Here is a 2854-nt window from a genome sequence, read left to right on the forward strand (position 1 = left end):
CTCGGCACCCCCCCAGCTCCCATCCTAAAAGGGATGGGGCTGAGTCAGGGCTGTAACAGCTCCCTCCGAGGGGAAAAACCTTATTGGGGGGCTTCAAAAAGGGGATGCAAATATTTCCCAAAGGCAGAGTGACCTTTCTCCAGGGCCAGGATGAGCTCAGGAGTGGGGGGGACCTTCCGCCTCCCACCGCCTGGCTCCCCTCAGGGACAAACTCCTGCCAGCAAAGCCCACCCCGCGGGGAGGGGTCCTGCCGTAACAGCTCCCTCCGAGGGGAAAAACCTTATTGGGGGGCTTCAAAAAGGGGATGCAAATATTTCCCAAAGGCAGAGTGACCTTTCTCCAGGGCCAGGATGAGCTCAGGAGTGGGGGGGACCTTCCGCCTCCCACCGCCTGGCTCCCCTCAGGGACAAACTCCTGCCAGCAAAGCCCACCCCGCGGGGAGGGGTCCTGCCCACACCCTGAGGGGGTGCAGGATTGTTCCAGGCCTGGGGCAGAGGGGCCACGCACACTGAGAGCGGGACAGGGGAGCAAAATCTGGGGGCTGGGGGAGCAGGGAAAGAAGCATTTTCTCTTTTCAAACAGGAATCCCCAACACCATCCCCTTCCCTTTGCATAGAGCAGCTTGCAGGCGAGCACGTCCTTCAGTCACCCAGGGGACACTGAGAGCAGCAGCTGTGACCCCGGGGGGACAGGAGCAAGGCTGGGGGACACGACCCTGCTGCTCCCGTCCTCCTCCAGCAGCCCCGGGGCTTGCACAAGGACGCAGGGAAAAGAAACACCGACAACCCGGAACCCTCCCCATCACTCTAGCCCCAGGTGCAACAAGCCATCCTGATGTTTAAAAAAGGAATGAAGTAGGAAAAAAGAGGGGGGAAAAAAAAAAAAAAATAGGCTGAGATGGAGGGAAGGATCCCCAGGTCAGCGGAGAGGAAGCCGGGAAGCGCTGTGGGGATGCTGTCCGTTCACCGCCCGGTCCTGCGGGATCTAACTGTCCTCGCCGTTCTCCCCCGGCCCCTTGATCAGCCGCTTCTGTCCCCGTTTGCCCACGGGCCCCTTGGGCTTGGCGAAGGCCTGCTTGAAGGCGTGCTGCTTGGGGTGCACCTCCTCATAGAGGAACTCCGCCGTCAGCTCAGCTCCATCATCGATCTCGATCTGCATCCAGGAGCGGCAAGTAGGGGTTAGCAGCTCCCTGGGTTCTTGACACTCACCTCTGGGGCACCCAACTCCCCCCTGAGCCCACTGGTGGGGCTGGACCAAGGCTGCAGCACAGTCCCTTGGGCTCCATCACCTCCAGGTGGGCTTGCACTTACCTTCTTGGCTATCTCCAGGCAAAACTCCTGCTCCACGGTGTCCAGCAACCGGCTCTTGCAGCTGGAGTAGAGCATGCGCTCCTTGATGCTGCATTTGTACCCGGGCATGGAGTAGATAAAGACTGCGAGAAGAGAGCAGGGCTTGCGGCACTGCCCGGGCTTGTGTCCAGGGAGCACCAGGCAGCCACATCCCACCTTGGTCATGGCTTTTCCAGCCCCGAGAGTCCCAGTCTACTCAGCAACAGAAGGTGAGCCACCCCATCCATCACCCCTCCCCAAATCATCTCTCCTGGTACACCTGCAATGCAATGGCCACCAAACCGCCCACACAAATCCTCTGCGGCAGCACCCAGAGAGCCCTGCACCACGCGTGGCAGCTTCTTTCGGCACCAAAGGGCTTGCCAGCACCCGCCACAGGAGGACGGCAAGTGGGAACTGACTCAAAGTCCCCTGCCGCACCATCCCTATCCCCATCCCCGCTTGTTCCCCATGCAAGCGATGGTCCAGGGAGAGTGGGGACCAGCGTGGGCTCTAACCAGCCATCCCCAGTGCCGGGGGACTCACCAACAGACTCCAGATAGTCTCCCTCGTGCGAATGCTTGTACAGGAAGAAATGGTAGCGAGCAGAATCCTGGGGGATCCTCTTGGGCAGGTCGGCGATCTCCGTGGGACTTGTGTGCACCAGGTCGATGGTCTCCCGCTCCAGATCCAGCTTCTGATGGACAGAGGGGATGAGGGAGCAGACAGGAGTGAGAGGCGGCAGCAAGAGGCAGGGGGAGCAGGGTGCAGGGGAGCCGTGCGAGAGACCTACCAGCTGGATGTAGTTGATTTTCTTCTGCTTGAGCGCCTGGATGGCTTGCTGAGCATCCAACTGCAGGGGGAAGGCCAGGCCCTGCAGGGTCTGGTGCTTGCTCTCCACGCTGATCTCCGTCTTCACCTGGGGATGGAGACCACTCCGAGCATCAGGGCAGAGACCGGCAAAGGGTGGGGAAGGGAGAGAAACGAAAACCGACCAGTGCCGTGGCAAAAGGCTTCTCATCCAAGAAGCCACCTGGCTCACAGGGACCACAGCATTAAACCACCGAGAAGTCAGCCAGGCTCAGGGCGGCGATGCTTATCACTGTCCTGCCGCACCGGGAGATCACCCGACCCCAGCCCTGCACCCCTGCGCCCCCCCGCTTCACTCCCAGCAAAGACCATCTTAAAACCGATGTTTCCCAGCGAGACCCTGGCAGGGATGCCGTGACCGACGCTGGCACGTGTCTGTCTCCGATCATCTCCCACAGCAACCTGATGGAGGGAGCCCTGAAATCACAGCATTCAGCTGCATGGGCCCCCATCGGTGCGGAGGGCAAGCCCCTCCTCGGTGGGTTTAACTGCAGCAGACAGGCAGCCCCCCTCCGACGCTGGAGCTGGGGAATTGGAGATCCACAGCTCGGAAGGATCCCAGCCGCTGTTTTCCCCACAACCCCTGCAAGGCAGAGGCTGCTGCCCATACCGCAGGCAAACCCCCAACTCCCGGCGACTGAACACACCTTCAAGGA

At 60.9% G+C, this 2854-nt stretch overlaps 1 protein-coding gene across 1 annotated transcript in view; it reads right to left on the reverse strand.

Moving 5' to 3' along the window:
• Positions 1-264: 264 nt before the first annotated feature.
• Positions 265-2854, reverse strand: part of TWF2 (twinfilin actin binding protein 2) — a 14863-nt gene continuing 12273 nt past the window's right edge. The window contains exons 5-8 of the mRNA XM_009274689.2: positions 2122-2247; positions 1875-2025; positions 1311-1432; positions 265-1152 (exon numbers count right to left, since the gene is read on the reverse strand). Coding sequence (XP_009272964.1) covers positions 985-1152; positions 1311-1432; positions 1875-2025; positions 2122-2247 — 567 coding nt within the window. The 3' untranslated portion in view covers positions 265-984. The remainder of the gene's footprint in view (positions 1153-1310; positions 1433-1874; positions 2026-2121; positions 2248-2854) is intronic.

Source organism: Aptenodytes forsteri, unplaced genomic scaffold, assembly GCF_000699145.1.
Source record: "Aptenodytes forsteri isolate BGI_AS27 unplaced genomic scaffold, ASM69914v1 Scaffold528, whole genome shotgun sequence".
Lineage (NCBI taxonomy): Eukaryota > Metazoa > Chordata > Aves > Sphenisciformes > Spheniscidae > Aptenodytes > Aptenodytes forsteri.